The 23,649-nt window shown below is 40.3% G+C and overlaps 2 protein-coding genes across 5 annotated transcripts; one reads left to right on the forward strand and one right to left on the reverse strand.

Moving 5' to 3' along the window:
- Positions 1-872: 872 nt before the first annotated feature.
- H2BC4 (H2B clustered histone 4) lies at positions 873-10,390 on the reverse strand. 4 transcript variants are annotated; one of them, XR_014809771.1, is made up of 4 exons: positions 9,969-10,390; positions 9,394-9,477; positions 4,409-4,475; positions 873-1,636 (listed from the first exon to the last, which is right to left on the reverse strand). XR_014809771.1 is itself a non-coding variant. In XM_084967639.1 (2 exons), the coding sequence occupies exon 1, from the start codon at positions 10,356-10,358 to the stop codon at positions 9,978-9,980; it is 381 nt and encodes a 126-aa protein (XP_084823765.1). In that variant the 5' UTR covers positions 10,359-10,390; the 3' UTR covers positions 873-1,636; positions 9,969-9,977. The 4 variants fall into 4 exon arrangements, 1 of the variants encoding a protein (XP_084823765.1); XR_014809770.1 differs by lacking the exon at positions 9,394-9,477; XR_014809772.1 differs by lacking the exon at positions 873-1,636 and having other exon boundaries at positions 4,392-4,475.
- A 242-nt stretch (positions 10,391-10,632) lies between these two features.
- Positions 10,633-20,278, forward strand: H2AC6 (H2A clustered histone 6). The gene is made up of 2 exons (XM_021098432.2): positions 10,633-11,220; positions 20,120-20,278. The coding sequence occupies exon 1, from the start codon at positions 10,696-10,698 to the stop codon at positions 11,086-11,088; it is 393 nt and encodes a 130-aa protein (XP_020954091.1). The 5' UTR covers positions 10,633-10,695; the 3' UTR covers positions 11,089-11,220; positions 20,120-20,278.
- Positions 20,279-23,649: the final 3,371 nt, after the last annotated feature.

Consider the following 23,649-nt stretch of genomic DNA (forward strand, 5'->3'; position numbering starts at 1 on the left):
CCCAAGGTCTTAGAGCTAGGGTACAGGAAGGCTGGGATTTGATGTCCAGAAGTCTGGCTTCAAAAGGTTCTGCTTGGATCTGGGGTTGCTGTGGTGTAGATGGGCAGCTGAAGCTCTGATTTGACCCCTAGCCTGGGAACTTCCATATGCCAGGAGAGCAGCCCTAAAAAGACCAAAACAATGTAAAAAGGCTCAGCTTCTTCCATCTCATTCTGAGTCTGCTCAGGCTACTCAAACAAAATACTCTAGTCTGAGCGGCTGTAATACTAGAAATTTATTTCCTCACAGCTCTGGACATGGGAGGTTAGGGTACCAGCATCATCAGGTTCTCATGAGACCTTTTTTCCTAGCCTACAGATGGCTGCCTTTTTGCTATGTCCTTGTGCGACCTTTCCTCAGTGCCTGCAAGCCAGGAGAGTGATGGTTTTCTTCCTCTTCTTATAAGGCCATGAATCCTATTGGATTAGGATAAGGACCCCATATTTACGACATCTTTAACCTAAATTACCTCCTAAAAGCCCTGTCTCCAAATATGGTCACACTGGGGGTTAGGGCTACAGCATATAAATTGGGGGTAAGAGGGGCATAAATCAATCCAGAGCAGATACTTTGCTCATGGAGTGGTTAGGAGGCTTATAAGAGACAATGTAGGTAAAAGTAGTTTTAGTTACACATAACTAAACACAGTTCATTACTCCAGCACAGTCCTGGGCAGAGGAGACCCCTGATAATATTTGTTTTTCTGTCTTAACCTAAGATACTACTTATTCTTTACAAAGTGCTTTCCCTGGAATGGTTGCAATCATGTCCATCATTTTGTAGCAGTTTATTTCATATGGGGTCATGGTTAATAAAAACAGTAAAAAACTATCTTCACTCATAGCGAAAGAAATTACTTTTTTTTAATTTATCAGGTTAACAATGCTTTAAAAATATTTTCAGAGTGACTACTGTAAAACAGGAGTTTTCATATTATGGTAGAATTATAAATCGGTGCGGTCGTTCTGCATGGCAATTGGACGATGTACATATTAAGAGTCTCGAAAACTGTTTTTGCCTTGTGACTTACTATTTCTACTTCTAGAAGTCTATCCTAAGGAAATAATATTTAAAAATGTTTAAACAAAGATTTATGTAAACATAAGTGTGATCTGTATGATTTACAATGCATGAAAATGAAACCCTAAATAGCCAGTAACAGACAACTAATTACATAAATAATATTTTCATTAAAAAAATGTATTCTCTAGGTATGTTACCTAGAAAGTTATTTACATGTATATATATATACAGCATGATACCTAAATTCATTTTATATGTGATATATATTTATTGTTGGTGTATTTCATATATATGTTCATAATCATATATATGTATCTTATATACATATAGAAAAGATACTAGGAATCATTTTATTATTCTGTTTTATATATTTCTCTTTTTACAAATTTCTACAATGAACATTTTTTTATACTTAAAATAAATGTTAGCCAAGTTCTTATTGATCCTTCCATGACTGTTAAAAATATTTTATCTTCTAGGACCAGTCATTTTTCCTGACTTATTTGTGAGATGCAACAGTGTCCAGCAGTAAATGGAGGTGGGAAAATAGATTTCTAAAGTCCATTTGGTCCTCCTGTAAAAAGAGAAATTGATTGATTAATTCTCTTCTATAAGTCATCAAATATGATATTGTACTTGACTCTGAGGACAATAATAACAACGGTGATGGCTAATGTTCATTGGATATTTGCTCTGTGCCAGGCAGTGCCCTAAGCACATTATAGATACCAATGCATTTAATCTTGTAACAACCTTCTGAGGGACCTATGATGGTCCCACCAGCTTTATAGATGAGGAAATTCAGGCTCAGAGAGATTGAGTTTCCCAGGTTGCACGGTTATTGGACGGCGATTCCTTATAGTATACCCCTGCCCTCTAGCATTTGAGTTTACTTGTGCACCCCAAAATAAAAGATGAGTATAATCTAGTCAGTGTCCTGTAACTTATATTTGAGTTAAATCTTATAGGGTGAGTAAGAATTTTCCAGGTGAGGAAAAAGTATTAGGCATTTCACGATATATTTCACAAAGGAGATACAGTGACAGAGGCAAGGTGATTGGGGGTGAGCCTTGTGGAACTGCCTGTGAAGGATGAGGATACACATATTTAATGGCCACACCAAGCCAAGGATTGAATCTGAGCCACAGCTGCAACCTGCACCAGATCTTTTAACCCTGTGCACTGTGTGGGTTCGAATCTTGGCGCCTGCAGCAACCCAAGCTGCTGCAATCAGATTCTTAACCCAGTGAACCAATGGGAACACCAAAATGGCACATTTTAATCTTCAATAGTTTTATATTCTGTCCTACAGCTGACTTTGGGCCGATTATAGTGGGGGGAGGGAAGTGGGGAAAAAAGTAAAGGAAAATGAAAGAAGGGAGAAGAGGAGGAGAAGAGGAAAAAAAGGTTTGTTCTTATTGCTTTTGAAGGCTTTTTGTTGTTGTTGTTTCTTTTTTTTTTTTTAAACTGTCAGAGAACTTGATTTGGTCAGACGGCAGTAAAGGGGTCAAGGTTTTACCCCAGTAATGCCTCTACTAAGTGCATTGGTCTCCTCATGGAAAGAGACAAGCACCATCATTTCTGTTCCTTCATCCCTCTGAGCCTGAAGCTGGGAGATCTAATACCAAGGATAGCTTTTTCTATTAAGTACTAGACAAATTTCTTATTGGATGATAAGCTATGTAAACCTTTTTTTTTTTTTTTTTTTTTTTTTTGTCTCTTTTTAGGGCCCGCCCAAAACATATGAAGTTTCCCAAGCTAGGGGTCCAATCAGGGCTATAGCTGCTGGCATACATCACAGCCACAGTAATACCAGATCTGAGCCTCATCTGTGTCAGCTCACTGGAACGCTGGATCCTAAACCCACTGAACAAGGCCAGGGATTGAACCCACATCCTCATGGATGCTAGTAGGGTTTGTTAACTGCTGAGCCACAATAGGAACTCCCGCTATGTAAGTCTTTAAATGGGTCAACCAAAAGCTCACTTTCCTCGTTCAGAACTGAGGTGGGACAGTAAGAAATTAGCTGAGCCTCCAAATTTACTCTTTTTTCCTAATTTATAATTAACCCATCATACCTGAAAATAGGTCAAGCTGATTTTCAGAGTCCAAAGAATTTAATCAGAGCCTAGAATGTCTTGCAGGCAAAGGTCACAGGCAGCTGTGTATCTGGCCTAATTTATTTTTATGCTTAGTCATCCAGGATTGCACAGGGTAAAAGTCCAGAAGAGCTAATTAATCTTTAATACCTTCTTAATTTAGTAGTGCTGGGACTCCCTGACAAAGCTGAATCTACACATCCTTTCAAATCTGGAAGATTCAAGACAAATGATAGCTATCATTCTCTATGTCCTTAGGTATATGCCTAGAGAGCTAAGGATAAGTGGGGGAAAAAATGGATTTTCTTTCAACCTGTTGGATCAAGGTAAATGCAATGCAAATCTGTTGGCAATCTTTCCATATCACTTGTGAAATTCCTACCATTTAGGAAAGACCAGCTCCTACCAAGGTTTTCAGTCATAAGCTGCCTTAGGTCCCTTTAAGGTATAAAGAAGATTATAAATGAAACATGTCAAACATCACACAAAAACTGAGCACCTTCTATTTGCCAGGCACTCTTCAAAGTGTGTTCTATGCCTTAAAGATCATTGATGTTCCCAAATATCTAGAAGATTGGTGCTATTACCATCATCTTCAAGATATAGCAGAGGCACAGAAAGATGAATGACTTGGCTCAGTCTTACAATAGTTGGCAAGCTGGGAGTCAAACTTGGGATTTATCTCCAGAGGCTACACTTTTTTCATCAAGGAGCAATGCTAGGCAGCCATTTTAATGGCATGAGAACATTTCTAGAACAAGTATTTTAAATTTGCTACTTCACTTAGTCCTCACCCCATCTTCATGAGTAGGTAATTATTACCATCCCACAGGTTCAGAGAGGTAGGTCTGTCAAATGGCAACTCAAAGACGCTTAGTTAATTATTAGCAGCACATTGTTTACTTGTGTGTAAGGTATGCCAAGCAATAGATTTATTTCATCCAGCAAAGTCAAAAAACTTATGTAACAAAAGGAGGGAAACAAATGCCAGGAGACTACCTAGGAATAGGATATCAAGTTTGTTCATTATTTTGTGTAGAATAGAGTTCAAGGTGAACATTCTGTTCTTACATAGACCAATGAGGACTTTCAAAGAAAACAATTGGTGATCCTCTAGAAACTCAAGCTTGGCCATGAATCATGTATGACAGGTCACCTCTGTGAAATATAGTCCACTGACCCTCAATCAGCATTTCCATCTTAGGTAGGTCATATTTCATTTCTAGCATCAGAATCTCTCAACTTACCCACTTCAGTCAAGACTCTTATAAAGGCATAATGGCTTTTAGTCTCTTCTTTATAACATTTAGTCATCTGTGCATTAGACAGAGAAGGACAAAAAAGTTATGAGGGCAATCACAAATACAATAATGAGATATTTGAAATCTGTATTACCTCCAAGGACTTAATTGGATATGTCTTAATAAGATCAGGTCTCAAAGATCATCTTGATGGATTTAAGTTAAATAAATGTTTTTTTCATAATTAGAGTTTTAATTTTAGTGGGAGCCATATTCAGAAATAAACTGTATAGCACATATTCTTTCGTTCAGGAAATTTTAGTCAAAACAGAAACAGCTAGGCTTTGAGGATTTTTTTTTTCCCCTAATACTTGGGAAGACCAAATCTGAAATCTAATCATTGGAAAGACTGATAATGGAGAAAAGGACAAAAGAGAGTAACAAAACAGGAAGGAGAAAGCTTCGCATCCTAGATCTCTACTTTTTTTAGAGTAATATTTAAAACACAACGTAGAGTGATAGTAGCCAGCACTTTGAGGTGAACCACCTGTCAATGAATGAAATCTTGACAAGGCACAACAATTAATTAAAAATCCCATTTGAATCCTTAATTTTTCTCTTTCTTGGAGTGTTTTTTGTTTCCTTGTTTTTAAACCAAACCTAGTAAACGTTACGTGCATCCGTTTAGATATATGCAAAAAAAATCAGATATTTATATGATAAATTATTACTGTGGTAAATTCAAAGCCTTTAACCGCAGCTCTATAATATATTTACCTTATCAGTATACATAATACAATACATATTTAATTGAATTTACTACATTAATGAACAGTATTAACTTCCTAATTAATAAACAGACCAGGAGCTCCCATCGTGGCTCAGGGGTTAACAAATCCGACTAGGAACCATGAGGTTTTGGGTTCAATTCCTGGCCTCGCTCAGTGGGTAAAGGATCCAGTGTTGCTGTGTCTGTGGTGTAGGCCAGTGGCTACAGCTCCGATTTGACCCCTAGCCTGGGAACCTCCATATGCAGCAGGTGCAGCCCTAGAAAAGATAAAATAAATAAGTAAATAAATAAATAAACAGACCAAACAACCATTATTTGTGTACATATTTGGTTTTCTCTGTAGCTATCATACTCGGTAGAGTAAGAGCTGTTTGTGTTAACAACAGCCCTTAAAAAAGGCAGGCGATTGAGTTCCCTCACAGGCATAAGGAAACTGGGAGGCCATGCAAAACCTGACTGGTCCTCTGGGACGACATGTACAATTGACATTTCCCTTTAACGAATTTAATCAAAAACAAGCATATCTATTTCCCTTTTCCTCAGGCATCTACGTATTTTCTAACCTGTTACTCTATGGTCATTCTTAACTGTGTACAAAATAAAAGACTTGCATAGATCTAATGATTGTTACTGGTAGGTATTTTGTACCCTTCAATTTAGAAAGTGTTCAGGTATGCAAAGATTAGGCATTTATTTACTCAATTATTCACCTAATTTCTTTAAGTTATCCATAGACTTTGAATTCGGTATTTAAACATTGAGCCCTTGTGATTTGTAACATTATAAAAATTAATTCCATTATATGAGTTCCCTGATGACTCATGGGGTTAAGGATTTGGCATTGTCACTGCTGTGGCACTGGTTACTGCTGTGGCCTGGGTTCAGTTCCTGGCCCAAGAACTTCCACAAGTAAGGCCAAAAACAAATGAATAAAATTTTAAAATAAAAAAAAAAGAATCCCAGAGTTTCCGACTTGGCGCGGCAGAAACGAATCCGACCAGGAACCACGAGATTGTGGGTTTGATCCCTGGCCTTGCTCAGTGGGTTAAGGATCCGGCCTTGCTGTGAGCTGTGGTGTAGGTTGCAGATGCAGCTCAGATCCTGTGTTGCTGTGACTCTGGCGTAGGCTGGTGGCTACGGCTCCGATTGACCCCTAGCCTGGGAATCTCCATTTGCCGCGGGTGCAGCCCTAAAACAAACAAAAAAAAAGAACAAACAAAATTCCTTTTTTAAAATTATGTTATTTACATTATCACCATCTTGTAATAATTTAGTACAGTGTGTAATTTGTGTAATGTAAAATTTTAAGTAAAGTGGTTAACTGATCTAATCAGTATATTGAGTTGAAGAAATTAAGTAAATTTAAATTAGGTTTTTTGTTTAAGAGAAAATAACCCCTGTATTTGAGTAAACTAGAATATTTTACAAACATTATTTTTATAACTATATTATGACAGTAATAAAGAAAATGGAGTGTGGAGTTCCCGTTGTGGTGCAGTGGAAACAAATCCGACTAGGAACCATGAGTTTTCGGGTTTGATCCCTGGCATCACTCAGTGGATTAAGGATCCGGCCTTGCAGTGAGCTGTGGTGTAGGTCGCAGACGGGGCTCTGATCTGGCGTTGCTGTGGCTGTGGCGTAAGCCAGCAGCAACAGCTCTGATTAGACCCCTAGCCTGGGAACCTCCTTGTGCTGTGGGTGCAGCCCTAAAAAGACAAAAGACAAAAAAAAATAAAAGGAGTAGAGCCATTTTTTAAAGCAAAATTAAGTTATCAAATCATCCAAAAATTATCTTAATTAGAAATATGATTTTTTTTTTTTTTTTTTTTTTTTTTTTTTAGGGCCACAGCAGCATCTGGAAGTTCCTGGACTAGGAGTAGAATCAGACCTACAGCCACTGGCCTAAGTCACAGCCACAGCAATGCCTGATCCCAGCTGCATGTGCAACCCATACTTCAGCTCAAACAATGCTGGATCCTTTAACCCACTGAGCAAGGCCAGGGATAGAACCTGCATCCTCACAGATACTAGTCAGGTTGGTTTCCACTGAGCCACAAAGGGAACTCAAAAATGTGTGATTTTTTTTCCAACGAATGTATTAAATTTATTAATATTTAACCATGTATTAAAATGTTTAAGCTGTTAAAAAATGGAGTAGTCTTGTTTCTTATCTTGTAAGCTGTTACCTAAGACCACTATATAAATTCAATTAAACTTTCTTTTTTTGTCTTAGTTACAACTTAAAGAAGTAGCACATTTAAAGGATCAGGAGAAATATGATTTTGCTCTTATTTTAAATTGATGTGATTTTTCATCTTAGGTAAGCTATTTAAAATTCTAAGTTTACATGATAATATTTTAATTTCTCGCCGAGGTAGATCATTTGCTCAAAATTACTTGTATTCATAAAGCAGAAAATATTCTCAATCATCATATAAGTTGGAGGGGCTTATTGTGAAACTGGAACAGCATTTAAAGGTATTTAATTTAAAAACAAAGCCAGAGATTTAAGTGATGATCAGTTAAAGAAACAAAAGGGATTAAGACCAGAGATCCCTCAGGGAACATCATTACTGCAAATATGAGTAAATTCTCTGATACCTTTTTAAGTTTGGTAGGAAATTCTAATTTTCAGTGCCATAACCTCACGAATAACTCATTAGGGTTTATAAACTATTAAATGTTTATTTATAAAGGTATTAGTAGCCCTCTTTTTTTTTTTCCTTGTTCAATAGTTCTATTTATAATGACACGTTTCTTCTTTCTGACCCAAAGATCCTGAAGGGACAGTAGTTTTTTTGGAATTATTGAAGCATAAACTTTAAATGCTTCAGGCAATTGCATGCTGGAGTTTCCATTTCCTTGTTTTCTTTCTTGTCTCCAGTTAAGTCTAACATTTAAAAAGTTTTGGCAGTTACTTTAATTTCTTATTATCTTTGGAGCAGGACTGTTATTTTTACAGATACTGACAATTATTTGGATTCATATAGAGTAATCCCCAAAACAGAGTTTTGAAAGGAGGAAATAAACTTTGATTTTTAGTTAAAAGAACCCATAGTACATAGACACAAAAAGCCAAACAGAGTAGATTCCCTCAAAGGCCAGAAAGAAAAACACCAAATTCCTGACCCTGTGTTCTCAAATGCCAGAGCATATCAGAATTCTTAGACAACTACAAACAACCCAAAAAATTAGCAAGAAACCAAATTCCAAATACCCTGTCCCCTAACATCAACTAATCACTTAATGATCTGACCTAAAACCATTAATGTGTATCCAATCAACTGAGTACAGTCTAAGAACCAACATAAGAAACAAACTTAGGCAAAAAATAAATTTTAGTATGCAAGAGTCAAGGGAAGATGAACAGAAAACTCAGTAGCCAGGGCTGGCCAAGTTCCTGAACTTCTTTTGATTACTGTGGTAGGAGTCAGGTAAACAATGTCTTGGTAGAATCGTCAAAAAATAAATGGTCAAGGAATTGATGATTAGCCAGCCTGCTCTCGTACTGAAGAGAAATCAAGCAACAGAACTACTTCATCTAATAGAGACAAACCAGAATTTATTTATAAGGAAAAAAGGAAAGAGAAGAAAACAAACCAATCAACTTGCAGTCGTTCTGGGAATAGTGAATCTGTTTGGACATTTATGGTGTAAACAGATTGGCAGTGAGGAGACATTTGTCTGACTTGGGACAATTAAGTCCTTGGGCAGGCTCACTAGGGGCAGAGAAAAAAAATCTGTTTTAGTTGTTTAAGGACTTGGGGAATCTTAAAATTTGGCTGATCTCCTGTGACAAGCATCTGTCATTGTCCTATATATTTGCACTTCTGCCTTAATTGGGCCAGGGCTGCCCCTCATTTCTCAGGTAACTTCCAGGTTAGACAGCCAATGATGGTGAAGTCCTGCTCAAATTGTCTGTCTAGCACCAGACAGGCCTCAGTATTTTTCCAAGATGTCAAAAGAAAACAGCACATTTAAGATCACCGGGTCTTTATGTTAAGCAATCTAAATGATACGCTATCTTACCCCAAATCCTACCAAAAAAACACCAAAACAAATGAAAAAGCCTTGTTCTCTTTGTAGCCAATTTTACCTCCTGTATTGTCCCACTTTTTTACAAAAAAAGCAAATTTTACTCCTAGGTTCTGAAAATGTGTTCTAGACGAATAAAATAAAATGGAAAATGTGTTCCACTCACCTTAAAATCTTCCCTTAGAGCAAAAATGACCAAGTGCTTAAGGGAATGCGGAATTTCTCAGGAACCATCTCCCCCCGACCAGGACTGCCAGGTAAGGGAAGTTTCTCTATTAGACACTTTGTATTGCCAAGTTCCATCCACAGCGCCCCTGCTCTCTTCCCGCCTAGTTTCCCGAACTTACAGGAAGCTTTTGTCAAATTGCAAGCGTCCCTAAAACATTCAATTCTGACTGCACTGGTTACACAAGGCACCAGAAACCTAAGCAGGTTTTTCATGTTCCAATCACCCCAGACCAACTGCAGCTCACTGATCACTGCAACCCACAAAACAGAGTGGACTTTACACTTGGGGGCTAAGCCCTAAGGCAGAAAACAGTGATTAACACTTTGGCATGACCGTGTCAACAACACAGCAGCGGTTTTAGTTGTGTAACACCTTACACCCAGTTACAAAGTTACAAATAACTCTACCACTCACGCAATCACACAAAACCAAGTGTTAGAGATTGCAGCTCTCTTGGTGGACATGTGGGTGGCTCTGAAAAGAGCCTTTGGGGTAAGTGTAAAGATGCTTACTTGGCAAGTTTATTTGGAGCTGGTGTACTTGGTGACAGCCTTGGTGCCCTCGGACACGGCGTGCTTGGCCAGCTCCCCGGGCAGCAGTAAGCGCACGGCCGTCTGGATCTCCCGGGACGTGATGGTCGAGCGCTTGTTGTAATGAGCCAGCCGCGAGGCCTCGCCGGCGATGCGCTCGAAAATGTCGTTGACAAAGGAGTTCATGATGCCCATGGCTTTGGACGAGATGCCAGTGTCCGGGTGGACCTGCTTCAGCACCTTGTACACGTACACGGAGTAGCTCTCCTTGCGGCTGCGCTTTCGCTTCTTACCGTCCTTTTTCTGGGCCTTGGTAACCGCCTTCTTGGAGCCCTTCTTCGGAGCGGGAGCGGACTTCGCTGGCTCAGGCATTTTGAAACCTGAAAAAAAACCAAGATCAAAATGAAAGCAGGAAGCGGATTTCTGGTACTTATAGGGCCTTTATGCTAATGAGGGATGCAGAGCGTGTCTTAGTTAATTGGAAGAAAAACAGCAAGGCTGTCATCTATGGGCAGAACTATGCAAATGAGGGATGGAAATAAAGCTTTTCTATTGGCTACTTGACTGTGTCTGGTTAATAGCCAATCAGGCAACAGAATTTACTCCCCAGGAAATGCCTATAAAAGCGGCTGTGTCTTACCTAGTTGTAGACTTGGTCTTGCATAACGACTGGTCTTGTCTTGTTTATTTTCTTTTTATTTTTTTTGCTATGTCGGGACGTGGCAAACAAGGAGGAAAGGCTCGGGCCAAGGCCAAGTCTCGTTCCTCGCGCGCCGGACTCCAGTTCCCGGTGGGCCGAGTGCACCGCCTGCTTCGCAAAGGCAACTACGCCGAGCGGGTGGGCGCTGGCGCTCCGGTATATTTGGCGGCGGTGTTGGAGTATCTGACAGCTGAGATCCTGGAGTTGGCTGGCAACGCGGCTCGCGACAACAAGAAGACCCGCATTATCCCGCGCCACCTGCAGCTGGCCATCCGCAACGACGAAGAGCTCAATAAGCTACTGGGCCGCGTGACCATCGCTCAGGGCGGCGTCCTGCCCAACATCCAGGCCGTGCTGCTGCCCAAGAAGACCGAGAGCCACCACAAGGCCAAGGGCAAGTGATTAATTAGACCAGTACCAGAGTTTCCGGAAGTGCTTTCAAACCCAAAGGCTCTTTTCAGAGCCCCCTACTATTTCAAAAAAAAGAGCTAGTGACATTATAGATGAAAGGGGAAAGAAAAAGGCGAGGCAAAGGTAAGTTAATTTTTACCGGAGCTGGGATAATAAAAACTTTAAGGTTTTTAGAAAAAGTTTGAGATGTAAATAGAAAGTGTGCCTTTGCAGGAAATCTAATGATAAGCCAAGTTGCTACGTATTTAAGATAGTCGAGTGATGTGGTTTTGATCAGTAACTTGTGTGGCTTACCTGCAGAGGTATTTGGTGGTTCCTATAAACTTGACTAGCAAACTGGTTCGTGAGGGCAAAGGCCAAGTAAAATGACCAGGCTCTCTGGCGCCTCATCCTAAACTGCAAGCAATTAGACTTCTAATCCTGCAAGGAAGTTAAACTCACACTCACTATTCGCGCTAACCTTCAAAGTACCATCTGGAACCAGAGCATTAAAAGGGCATCTGAATATTGCCTGGAGTTAAGGTGGTAGAACAGACTGAATCTAGATTGGAATTGTGCTTTCTCCATTTACAAATTGAGATTTGGGGCCAATTTCTAACCTGGTAACAGTCTTATATGTAAATTGGGGGTAGAGTGATGGTGTTTTTACTGATTTTTTTTTTTTTTTCCTGACAAACCACCTAATGTCCCTAGCCTAGATCAGTGCCTGACAGTCAGCAAACTAAAATTGACTTTATATAACGTGCTCAAGCCCCTAGGTTCTGAATGCAGCGGAAAAGGGATTAGAATAGGGTGACAGGCCTCCCCAAAACAGTTAACTACTAGGGATCTGGTAAATTAGCCAACCCAAACCAAAAGCGTCAATCTGGGTCTGTGCAAAAATCCTTAGGATCCTATTTTCCAGGGTTCAGTATCCAAGTGTTTCTTCTGGATGATGGTACTTGGATGGGGAATGATTAAGGAGGCTAAGTCAGCCAAAGAGTGGGACCTGGACCACCTAGGTAGACACACTCATTCGAATACTCCTGGAGCTTCAATGAAGCATTTTGCATGGAGTCATTCTTTGGAGCATTCAAATTCCAGTGTGCAAGGAGAGATAATCTAAACAAGCTGATTCCCCAGGATGTGCCTTCCTCTTTCTAATGTTAGCACAGATATCCCATAGTCTTGAGGTAGCTCCATCCTTCTTTTCAACTCCTGTGTTACCCCTCCATCACCACCAAACCCCCGCCCCCCTCCCCTCACCCCCCTGAAACTACCTGTCAAAGAACTGACTAGAGTGAGTGTAGGGTGAAGACAACATGGTAGAAGAAGTGATTACCTTAATGTTCATATGTTACAATTTCCAGAGGTTTTAACTGATAGCTGGACCAAAAATCACGGCATTTCAGGTAGGAGCCCTCAGGACCAGGTTTTCTGCCCAGCATTTCTTGTATGTTGGAGAACTTGGATCCTTACATTGGAATTGCTTTATATAAGCCTTGGGATAGTTTTCATTGACTTGCCAGGTTGGCTGTGAACCCAGCTCCACCACTCAACTAGGTGTGTGACCTTAGCTTTAGGTGCTCAACATCTCCCTGTGTCCATTTCTTCCCATATGCCTGCCTTTGTCTTGTGATGGAAAAAGTGGGCTCAGCAGCACGGGTTCTGAAATAAGAACCTAGGGTGCTAAAAGGAACGGCCAACATTTACCAAGCACTAACATATGTCATGCGTGCAGCATGTTAATTTAGCCAAAGAGTCTTGGAAATAAATAATGTTCCTATTGCAGTCTTATTTTTATTTATTTATTTTTTTTATATTTCTTTTTAGGGCATCGCCCGTGGCATATAGAGTTTCCCAGGCTAGGGATCTAATCAGAGCTACAGCTGTCAGCCTACACCACAGCCGAAGCAACACCAGATCCAAGCCAAGTCTGCAAACTACTCCATAGCTCATGGCAACGCTGGATCCTTAACCCACTGAGTGAGGCCAGGGATCGAACACGCAACCTCACAGTTCCTAGTCGGATTTGTTTCTGCTACACCACAACGGAACTCCCCTATCTCAGTTTTAAAGATGAGGAAACAGGAAAAGAGCATAAACAACTTATGCAATTCCCAAGGTCAGGAAGCCAGTACTTCTAACCACTGGCTATAACCAACTGCTCCCTAAGAGATTGTCAGAATAATGAAATAAGTAAAAATTCAATACATAATGGGTTTACCTTTGCCCACATACCAGAATATTAGTAATTGTGTCATAAACTCTGCAAAAAAATTTAAGTGAAGGAGAAGCGATCTCTCTGAAATCTACATAGAGGAAGATAAATCTTGACAGTGTATTAGTCACACATTTATGTGTTAGCTAATGTGCTTTAGATTTAGTATGTGACAAGCAAAACAGGGGACAAATGGGGAGATGGTTTGGTAAGGAGCCATAGGACTTGATAAACTTACTGTGGTGAGTGAAGAAAAGAGTTAAGAAGACTTGAATTGGAATTCTCTTGCCTGGGCTCCAAAAATAAAACTGTGACTACTTAAGAGTGTGATACAATGTGTTAAATTTGTTTATCAAGACCTCCTTAAGGTCAAGGCTCCATCTTGTTAAAGTGTTGATAGTCAGGATAGAACTTAGCATGTAAGAAGCACTTGGTAATTGGACGTTGAGTAAATGTTGAGCTGAGTCAGTGGCTGGGCCATCAGGAAGCACTTTGTTCTAGCAGGTCAGTTTATTTCCAGAGGAGACATTAATTATATACCAGACTAACAGGCTTCTAATAACATCTTCTCTTACCAGTAACAAATCCCGTCAGAAAATCCATTTTGCATTGGCAACTTATTTGGGGAGCTTCAAAGAAACACAGCAGGTGCCATTTGACCAGCTCTTACCTAAGAGGTACTTTTAAGAGGCTGTTCCCCAAGCAGAGAACATTTCTCGGAGCTCTGGCCTAGCTTTCCCCTCTCCAATATTGTTCTTTGCCTCTTACTTTGAAATGTCACTGTTTATATCCAAAAGCCCTAGTTACCATTTGGGAAAATTCTCTAGTGGGCAATAAACTCTCAGTAGCTTTTAGTTGGTTTCCAGCCATTGAGTAGGTCTTGATCTACCATCCTCAAAGGTCCTGGAGGGGCCTATTTATAGAGGGACAAGTTGATTGGAATGGTAAACCCAGGCCTTCTAATTACTGAAGACACCTGGGCACCAGGGAAAATAGGTTATCTCAGGGATTTATTGAGATGTGAGGCTGAGACAGATTCATTATTCAAGTACATAGACCATTCTAAACAATACAGATCAGTTTGACACAATATCACCAATTATAAAATCCCCTTTAAAATATCCAAATAATCTATGCAGCAATATCCTTTCCTTTACTCCATCCATCTATCATCCATTCACTTCTCTCTTTTTTTTCTTTTCTTTTTTTTTTGGCCAAGCCTACAGTATGCGGAAGTTCCCCGGGCCAGGAATCACACCCAAGACAGAGCAACAACCCGAGCTGCTGCAGTGACAACACCAGATCCTTAACCCACTGTGCCAAAAGGATCTTCACTTCCTATTTTTCAAATGTAGCATTTGAACTCTTTTTTACAAGTATGAGGTTTTATAATCTTTTTTTTAAAATATATGTACTTTAAGGTTAGAAGTAGATTACCTTCAAAGAACTTGTCATCAGTTAATCCTAAATTATAATTATAAATATAAATATTCCTGTAAAGTATAATGCACATGGATTATTAAATACATTAGGAACTTAATCGAGGATTCTCCATACATACTAAAATTAAGAATAAGGGCTCATATGTAGACCCAGAATTCTTTTGCTCTATTTTATTTTAATAACTCAATACTGTACCAAAGTAGGACTAGCATTATCAAGAGAATTACCAAAAAGCAGCTGTAATGTACATTTACACCCAGAAAACGCTATCATTAGTAAGTAGACAAATCTCTAGGAAAATACTAAGTATAACCATTATAACACCAAAAGAATTTGGAATATGACATGTATACTTTAAAATAAAATGAATTCTCTGACATATTAATGTAGTCATATTAAAAATATCAGAACTTCATTGGATTTAATCACATCACAATTGTTTAAGTTGTAGGATGAGCAAGGAAATAGAACCAACATCACTTAAGACTAAGGACTTCGGGGTGTTTCTTATAGTTGAGGTTCTTTCTGAAAGAAGCACGTGTACTATGCCTCAGGGTCTCTATTATGTTACTTGACTGCCAGCAGGAGCTTAAACTTTAACCACATTCCTCACTCTCAGAGCACAAGGCAGTGGCAGCTAAGCATGTCCATTTCTTTCTGGATTCAGTGAGCCAGAGCTGAAAGTACAGGACTTGACTTTACACCATGATAGATTGTCCTTGTATTAAAAATCTACCTCAAAATGGCCAGACCAGGAGTTCCCGTCGTGGCTCAGTGGAAATGAATCCAACTAGAATCCATGAGGATGCAGGTTTGATCCCTGGCCTCACTCAGTGGGTTAAGGTTCAGGTATTGCCTTGAGCTGTGGTGTAGGTCGCAGATGCCGGCTCCGATCCTGCGTTGCTGTGGCTATGGTGTATGCGGGTAGCTGTAGCTCTGATTAGACCCCTAGCCTGGAAAACTCCATATGCTGCAGGTTCGGTTCTAAAAAGACAAAAACAAACAAACAAACAAACAAAACGGCCAGACCATCATGTGCTCAAAATTTTAGAAACCTGGAGCTTGGTATTATCCCCTATTTACTGTCTCTTTGATGATTTTATCAGTGCTGTGGTTTCAAAGGCTATCTACATGCCATGATTTATTTATTTATTTATTTATTTATTTATTTATTTATTTTTTGGCCAGAGATGCAGCATATGAAAGTTGCCAGGCTCGGGATTGAATGGGGGCTACATCTGACAGCCTATGCAACAGCCAGCAGTACCAGATCCAAGCTGCATCTGCGAGCTACACCATAGCTCATGGCAATACCAGATCCTTAAGCCACTGAGCAGAGCCAGGGGTGGAATCTGCATCCTCATGGATACTGGTTGGGTTCATGACCGCTGTGCCACAATGGGAATTCCTATATGCAATAAACTTCCAATTGTACATCTCTGGCCTTGAGCTCATCCCTGAGATACAAAGGTGTGCAAACAAGTTTCTACCTTGGAACCCAAAAGGTCTCTCAACCTAAATACAGTCAAGATACAAGAGTTAAATGATGCTCCCTAAGGTTATTATTCCCACCAATCCTCCCCAGCTCAGTCAATGACATTACTGTAAATCCATGTCTTCACACAAAAATTCCAGGAGTGAGCCACACCTCACTTTCCTTCATCTCCACACATCCAGACTATATCTGTCATGTCACCTATACCTTTAATATGTATCTTAATTTATTCACCATGCTTTTTACCATGACCTGAGGGGTCATCCATGATCATCTCTGGCCTCTGTCCAGTTCCCTCACTTCATCTCCATCTCTCTGTCCAGCTACACTGGTCTCTTTTCCCACCTGTGAGGACCTTTGCTGCTTCAAGACATTTGTACATCCTCTGCAGTGTCTGTCCTCTATTTTTCCTCCGATAAGCTCATTCTCAGCTCTTCCTCAGTCAGGCCAATCTGAAATAGACCTACCCAGATGGATTGAAGATCCAAATATCAAATAACAATACTAGATGAAATTTTAGGGAACACTTTGTATGATGTTAGTTTTCTATGTGTGTGTCTTTTTTTTTTTTTTTTTTTTTTTTTGTCTTTTTGCCATTCTAAGGCCGCTTCCTGCGGCATATGGAGGTTCCCAGGCTAGGGGTCGAATCAAACCTGTAGCCACTGGCCTACACCAGAGCCGCAGCAACGCAGGACCCGAGCTGAGTCTGCAACGTACACCACAGCTCACAGCAACGCCGGATCCTTAACCCACTGAGCAAGGCCAGGGATCGAACCTGAAACATCATGGTTCCCAGTTGGATTCATTAATCACTGCACCACGAGGGGAACTCTTCTATGTGTGTGTGTTTTTTTGTTTTGGGGGGGTTTTTCTTTGTTTTTTTTTGGGTTTTTTTGTTTTTTGTTTTTGTTTTTTGCTTTTTTAGGACCACGTTTGAAGTTCCCAAGCTAGGGGTCAAATTGGAGCAATAGCTGCTGGTCTACACCCACAGCAGAATGGGATCCAAACTATGTCTGTGACCTATACCACAGCTCACAGCAATGCTGGGTCCTTATACTACTAAGCAAGACCAGGGATTGAACCCGAATCCTCATGGATATTAGTTGGATTTGTTACCCTCTGAGCCACAATGGGAACTCCACTATGTGTATGTGTTGAGGGGGAAGTGTAAGTGTCATTATTAAGCAGCACAGGAAAGACAAATGCCATATAGGAAGGGGGACATAAACCACATAGGCCAAAAATAAATTTACCATAGAGTGTATAACAAAGAGTGAATTGTCATGAAGGATTTGCAAAACATTATTCACAAAAGGTTAATGGCTTTAATTTACATGGAAGACCAACAGACTGCTAGGAAAAAGGAAACAATAACAGAAAAATACTAAATAGGATATTTTATACCTTTTATTAGATTCAAATAGATAATACATATGAACAAACAAAACATGTACAATAGTTCACCTTCCTAGAAGTTAGTTTATGCATATGACAGGAAAAAAGAAATAGCATTTCTCACTTACAGATGGACAACTACTAAAATCAACAATACTTAGGATACTGAGGATGAAGAAGGATTGCCACAGTTGCACAATCTTTTAAGAAAATTTCCTGGCAAAATATGTTAAAATTTATTAATAGACTCTTGACCTTTTGCAAAGCAAAGTAGTATTAGATAAATAAATAAAGAGGAAAAAAATAGGAAGTAAGGAAGAGAATGTCTTTACCATCTAAAAATAAAAGCTCCATTATATGAGATTATATAAGGAGAGATTGTTAACCTGTATAAACATCTGTGTGTAAAATGTTAAAAGAAGACTTAGGAGTTCCCATTGTGACTTAGTGGGTTAAAGACTCAATGTTGTCTCTAGGAGGATGCAGTTCATCCCTGGCTTAGCCCGGTGGGTTAAGGATCCTGCATTCTGGCAATTTGCCACATAGGCAGTAGATAAGGCTCAGATCCAGTGTTGCAGTGTAGATGGCAGCTGCAGCTCCAATTCAACCCCAGCCCTAGAACTTCCATATGCCACAGGTGAGGCCTTAAAAAAGAAAAGAAAAAAAAAAAAAAAAGAGTGGGTAGGGGTATGCATCTAGGAATTCCCTGGTGGCAGAGAAAGTTAAGGATCTGGTATTATCATTGATATGGCACAGGTTCGATCCCTAGCCCTGGAAATTTCACTTGCCACCAAAAAACAAAAACACAAACAAACAAACAAACAAAAAGAACTGTTAACTTTGTAACAAAGTATAAAAAGTAAAATAGAAAGGTAACCTCCTTTTGCTCACTTCTCACTCCAAGTTACTTTGTAGTAATCATTCTGTTTAGATTCTTTAAAAATCTGTCTAAGATTTTATTTATCAGATCCCTTGTTGTTTGCCTCTCTCTATGAAACTCTCTGCTCCATGAGGTGGGACCTGTTCTGTCTACACAATGTGACATCTCAGCATCTAACAGAAGGCCTAGGACTCAACTCTCTGGTGAATGAACCAAGAAATGTCTATTGTAGTCCAGAAAGCATGTGGTTATCTACATATCTGTATAAAAGTGTCTGGCCACTAACCACTGTTAATACATTGCCTATTGTCCTACACAGCTACCGGGACTGCGGTGAAATTTGGAAGTACCATGTGCTCCATTTGTTTTCCACACTCTACCTTTCTAGACCAACCTCGCCAAACTTAATGTCTCCTGATAATCCTCAGTGGCCTAGGAAGTCCTATTTCCTTCAAGAGCCTCTTCTCTGCCAGCAGATAACATGCATAAAAGAATCCCCTTTAATACCCTCCTGGGTCTGGGGTTACTAAATGTTTGCTTAGAATAATGGAAACAAAAGGGTCACACAGCTGGTGCGTGTGACCAAATCCATGCTGTTTCATCCACTTACAATGCATGCTCTGCACAGAAAGCCACTTTGCTGCCCTTTTACATTCTAATGCAGGGATTAGCCAGTTAACATGATCATTACAGGGTGACTCTGTTGAAAAATTCTATCATGTATCTCCATACCCTGGCATGTCACAGCCTCCCCAGATAGTAGATCTTCAGTAAATACTCAGAATGAATATGCAGAATTAATGTGTTGGCAACAAAACTTACATCTGCACAGAAATGAAATAAGCACTAAGCTGCAGGGATTTGTGAGTTTATTCCTGGGTGATGGACCTTTTTTAGTCACCACTTGGTTTCAAATTCCAGTTGCTAAATGTGGAGGGAGATACATGACTAGTTCTAAAGCCACTCTGTCCAATATAGGCCACTGGCCACATGTGACATTTTAAATTTAAATAATATTAAATTAAAAAGTCATTCGTTATGCTAACCAATTTCAAGTTGTTGGTGGCTTCTGCATTGGACAGCAGAGGTAGAGACCATGTCTTTCAGTGTAGAATGTTCTACCAGCAGCACCAGGCTAGGCACTTCTTGTCCCTCTGGGCTAACGTATTCAAGTGCACTAAACCAGCTCCAGGTAGCATCTGAAGATACGGTTGCCAGAGAAAATATAGGAAGTTCAATTCAATTTGAATTTCAGGTAAGAAACGAATAATTACTTTAGTATAAGTATCCCCCCAATATATTACATGAGACACACTACACTACAACAAAAATTGTTCTCTATCTGAAATTCAGATTTAACTAGACATCTTATATTTTTATTGGCCAAATCTGCAACCCTATCTAAAGAGTGAAATTAGATCACCTTCCCTGGAGACAGGGTCCTCTTACCGTGAGTAGTTTTTAATGTGAATAAGTGAAAAGGGCTGATACCCAGAAAGAAGCAGACACTTTATGAGGAAACAGGTTTGTCAGTTTTTCTGCATGTGTTGAGTATGGCTAAGAAAGAAGCTCCCAAATACATTTACATTGGTTTCTTCTCGTGCCTTAGGTTTCAAAACCTGCTGACTCCAAAGAGATGTGTGGATCCAGAGCATCCCATCAAATTCATCAATTCTCAGAAATAAATGCATTGGCACCGGTGTTCTGACGTCATTGACTGATCCTGCACCTGCAAAATTTTCCCTATTAAAAACTTTCTCTGGGTTTCTTTCTTTGTGTGTACTGTGTATTTTGGGGATAAGGAGAGTAAAAGGGGAGGGGTGGGAAGTACTACTTCGGAGAAGCTCTCTTTAGTACAAAATGTACTTTCTTGAGTAAGTAACACATCGGAGAGTTCAATCCAACCCAAATAACAAGGTATACACTGAGAATCTAGCTTCTTGGCTGGATTACTCCACTGCTACCTAGATAACACAGTTTTTCTGGTGTGGCTGCCCTCTGTTAGTTCATGCTGATGTGAGTCAAGAATGAAAGCATGCGGAGTTCCCATGGTGGAGCAGCAGTAACGAACCCCACTAGTATCCAGGCAGACAAGGGTTTGATCCCTGGCCTTGCTAAGTGGGTTGAGGATCTGGCATTGCTATGAGCTCTGGTGCAGTTTGAAGATGCTGCACAGATCTGGTATTGCTGTGGCTGTGGCATAGGCCAACAACTACTCTCTGATTTGACCTCTAGTCTGGGAACTTCCACATGCCATGGGTGTGACCCTAAAAAGACAAAAAAAAATAAAATAAAATAAATGCATGTTTTATCTCCCTAGCCCCTAACTTTCATTCTTAAAAGATAGTAGACATATACACTTGCTGTTGTCTATAAATATATATCTTGGAAAGCTTTCCAGATGTGAACATGAAGGATTCACATTATTGGAGTGTGTGGAGGCATCACAGTTTATATAGCTGTCCCCTGTTGGTAGACACAGAAAACAACAAACCCTGAGTTATAGCAAAATGGAAATTGTTCTAATACACTACTGGGATGGTGGAAAATGAATAGAAATTCAAGTCATTCTTGGGTTGGTCTCAGGGTTTTCTCCTTAAAAACTGTGGCCTTAGCCAACTTAATAGAGCTTTTTTGTTTGGTTGGTTAGTTTTTGGTTTGGGGATTTTTTTTCCAACATCACCCATGGCATATGGAAGTTCCTGAACCACGGATCGAATCTGAGACTAACTGGCACCTCCAAAGAGAAAAGCAGGATCATTAACCCACTGTGCCACAATAGGAACTACCCCAAATTAATCATTTTGAACCTCAGTTTCTTCATCTGTAAAATGGAGGTAATACATACCTTCAGTAACTATGAGAATGAAAAAAAAATTGGGGACTCTAAAAAACAACACAAAATTATTCAACTTTTCGACTCCATTTCTTTTGTGAGAGTTATATAAAATAGATTGTAATAGCAGCAGTCTCCCCACATTCTAGCCTGGAATGAGGAAATGAATGATGGCACAGAGAAGGAAGAAGACAGTTTCATTAGTTACTTGGTTGATGGCCATTTTCTCACGTGGGAGTTAGAAGCCACGCCTTCCCAATCTGCCTGCCCCTTTTGCCCCTTCTACTCTCTCCTCCACTGTCAAGGTAACTTGTTTTAAAATTTATTTTACTGAAATAGTTAAGAATGTCTCAGTTACTCTAAAATCTATGTGTTGGGGGCTAGAGGCCTGGATGGTTGATCGCACTACTGCCAGCTCTCTGGTATGTACTAGTCACTCCAGAAATAGCTGATGAAGTCATAAGGCTGGGTTGTAAGGACACAATCAACTTAATTGTAATAAATACCAATAATAACAAGTCTCTACGAAGTGGTTTGGGTGGGTGTGCATACACACATATAGATATGCATGTACTCCTGGCACAGACATGTGGTGAGACATACTGGAAAGACATGGAAATCTGGAACAAAAATCTTTGGGTTTGTATTCCAGCCCTGCCATTTACCAAGAGTCAGACTGGGGTGATTTACTCGCCATCCCTAAAAAAATCAGGTTTTTCCTTTGTAAAATGGGATGACAGCACATCCCAGAATTTTGAAAAACCAGTCAAACAAGATGGCACCTGAGAGAGGACTTGGTGCCTCATAAAAGCTAATAAAATGTGTACAAGATTATATAAAGTCAGAGAAAGAGGAGTTCCCATTGTGGAGCAGAGTAAATGAACCTGATGAGTAACCATGAGGTTTCAGGTTCAATCCCTGGCCTCGCTCAGTGGGTTAAGGATCTGGTGTTATCCTGAGCTGTAGTGTAGGTCGGTGATGTGACTTGGATCCCGAGTTGCTATGGCTGTGGTATAGGCCAGCCACTGTAGCTCCAATTTGACCCCTAGCGGGGGAGCCTCCATATGCTGAGGGTGGGGCCCTAAAAAAAAGCAAAAAGTAAATAAATAATTTTTAAAAAGTAAAGTCTGGAAAAGAAATAGAAATTATCTATCTATTGATCCATCAACACATGTGGAAAGTAGGAGAGGATGTTGGGATTTGCTCGGTTCCAGACACAGAGATTGGAATGACTGCAGTTGTGAGAAGAACTGTCCGCTTCTGGCAGCATCTCCCCCGAGGCAGAGGAAGCCTCCAGAGGAGAGGGCCTGGCAGTCAATACACCCTTACCTGCCACCAGGTCTCCACCGGGTTCAGAAGCAGCAGTCCCAGTGGACTGGGTGTGCCTACACCAGAGATCATGGCAACACTGGATCCTTAACCCACTGAGCTAGGGAAGGGATCGAACCCACATCCTCATGGATACTGGTCAGTTTCATTTCAGCTGAGCCATGACAGGAAGTCCTGGGTGGGTGTTTCAGACTCAGCTGAGTCCCTTTCCAAGAGCACAGACTCCCAAGAAAGGGATTCTGCAAACAAACAGGGTGCTCCAAACTGCCTACTCCATTTTTGGCTCAACTTGGTGGCCCAGATATGGAGAATCATCCCTACTGGGTACCTGAACTACTTCGGCAGAGAAAAGAAAAATGTGAAATGCCGTTAAGGAAAAGGGCCCTAAACACAATAGCTCTGTCAGAGGAAAGAATAAATGAAAGGGAAACTACAGAAGGAAACTCCTATTTCCTTTAGCTCAGTCCCTTCAGGCTGTGTATGAAGAGAGGGGCCCTGAATCAGTTGGTATTTACAGAGTCACAAAACAGGTCAGTGGTTTGTCCATGTCCACACACTGAGTTATAATTCTTCCCTGGCCATCTTCAGCCTCTCAGGCCTCCGGTGGAAAATCTGCATGTCATTTTGAATGTTTCTTCCTTTCTTTCTATTCTATGTCCAGTGTAGCATCAGAATTGGCCATGGTGGGAATATTTACATGCTGAGAAGTAACAAACACAACAAATCTGGATTTGGGGGGATTTCCTGGAGAAACAATGGTTAAACATTTACCAGCAAACAACTGCATGAAACACCCTTTGTTTCTGCTCCACAGGGGTACTCCCCGACCTCTCGCCCTCTCTGTCTCTCTGCCAGGCACACACCTTGGCTCACACTATTGTGCCAATTTCCTACCTAAAAGGGTTTTGACTCACCTCCCAAGTGAGTCCCATGTTTCTAGACTGATTTAATTCCCATACACCTGTGATCTGCAC

The sequence above is a fragment of the Sus scrofa genome, chromosome 7 (assembly GCF_054392235.1).
Source record: "Sus scrofa isolate SSC_HxYL_T2T_F1_AM1 chromosome 7, Sscrofa_HxYL_maternal_Yorkshire_Landrace_v2.0, whole genome shotgun sequence".
Taxonomy (NCBI): Eukaryota; Metazoa; Chordata; class Mammalia; order Artiodactyla; family Suidae; genus Sus; species Sus scrofa.